General features: G+C 35.6%; 1 protein-coding gene across 1 annotated transcript; it reads left to right on the forward strand.

Moving 5' to 3' along the window:
- Positions 1–307: 307 nt before the first annotated feature.
- LOC129221085 (uncharacterized) lies at positions 308–1,288 on the forward strand. The gene has a single exon (XM_054855525.1). It carries the CDS (start codon positions 308–310, stop codon positions 1,286–1,288), a length of 981 nt encoding a protein of 326 aa, XP_054711500.1.
- Positions 1,289–1,810: the final 522 nt, after the last annotated feature.

The raw sequence follows: 1,810 nt of genomic DNA on the forward strand, positions 1-1,810 counted from the left end.
TTCTGGTTTCTCATCAAACAGGCAAGAACAGAACCATTTCACAAATAAAAGGGGAAGAAGGGTACCTTTCAGGAATGGAAGGGCAGACAGGTCACCCTCCCATCCAAGTCTGGGGGAATAAAAAATTTATCTGACAACTATTGGTTACTGATCTAGTTCCAATAACCAATAAAATAGCACCTCTTAAAAGAATGGAATTGCAGATTGAAAATGGTATCACAATTCTTTTCTGCTTTAAAACCATTTTGAACCTTTGAGTAGCTCAGTTCAAATTTTTAGTGATCACTATTATTTTCCCAAAGTTATAATGGCTTCAGGATGTGGGAGAAAACAAGCTTCAGAATGGAATGAGTTTACTGAATTTGGCACAAAAGTGAAGTGCAAACATTGCGAAACTGTTGTTAGCAAAAGAGCTGTAAGAATAAAAGAACATTTAAAAAAGTGCAAAAGGAATATTGCCTCTAGGACTTTTGAAGAAACTGATATTGCAGAGATTGAGCCTCCTACTAAAGTGCCCAGAGTTGAAGAGTGCAATAATGACTGTGCAGAAGTTCCTTCTTCAAGCAAAGAACAAAAGCAGAAATCCATATTTTCTTACGGTGTAGTTACAACAGCATCTCAGAAACAAAATTTGGATAAATCTGTTGCTAGATTTTTTTATGCAAACAACATAGCTTTCAATGTTTCAAGCAATGTAGAATTTAAAAAAATGGTTGAAGATTTAAGACCTGGTTACGTTCCTCCTAACAGGCATCAACTTTCGGGGAAATTACTTGATGAAGCTTGCGATGATATTGAAAACTGCTTAAAGAAAGAACTTGTCGATGAAGCAGCTCTAACTTTAATCCTTGATGGATGGTCAAGTGTAAAAAATGACCCAATTTTTGCCTGCAGTATTCATACCGGAGTTAAATCTTACCTTTTCAAGGCTATGGACTGTGGTTCGGAAAAGAAAACAGCAGAGTTTTGTGCTAATTTTGCGAAGGAAACACTAGAGGAAGTCGAGATCAAGTATAATAAGAAAGTGTTCGCTATTTGTACAGATAATGAAAATAAGATGACTGCTATGGGAAATCAAATTCAGGAAACTCACCAGTCACTTTTGATTTATGGATGCTCAGCACACATGCTAAATCTTTGTGTTAAAGACATCATACCAAATAGTTTAATTAAACATGTCTTAGAAGTGCAAAAATATTTCAGGAATAAGCACAATGCTCATGGGTGGCTAAAGGAGAAAAATGGCTTAATGCCTCAGATACCCAATGACACTAGATGGAATTCATAAGATGAATGTCTAAGAACTTTCATCATTAATTTTCACAAGTATAATGAAATCAGATTAGAGCACTTGGATGAGTTTGATCAGCAGATTGGAAGTATACTGACAAATGTTGGTATCTATACTCAAGTTGTTTACCTACGTAAGCAGCTTGAAATTATTTCAAAAGCAATCAATGAACTTCAAAGCGACAACGCTACTTTGTCGAAAGCAGTGGAGACATGGTTGAATGTTATAGGAGACTCATCTTTAGAAAGCCATGAAGCAAAAATTAGAAAAAGATTTAATCAACACATTGAGCCGTTTCATCTGCTAGCTCACATGACAGATCCCAAATACTTTGGCAAGCGATTGACAAATCTACAGGAAAATGAAGCGGAAATGTGGCTTGCAGAAAAGTACCCTCAATTTCTACTCGGTGTACTAAAATTCAAGATAAAAGATTCCGAAACCTATTCACCATTACTTTTTTCTGAAAACGTTATCGAACAATTTCCAGCAAGAAAATGGTGGAATTTAGTAAAAATC

Source organism: Uloborus diversus, chromosome 4 (genome assembly GCF_026930045.1).
Source record: "Uloborus diversus isolate 005 chromosome 4, Udiv.v.3.1, whole genome shotgun sequence".
NCBI lineage: Eukaryota > Metazoa > Arthropoda > Arachnida > Araneae > Uloboridae > Uloborus > Uloborus diversus.

Bases quoted from the DNA above. Each gene is read 5' to 3' on its own strand.
- LOC129221085 (XM_054855525.1), top strand. From the start codon at position 308: ATGGCTTCAGGATGTGGGAGAAAACAAGCTTCAGAATGGAATGAGTTT.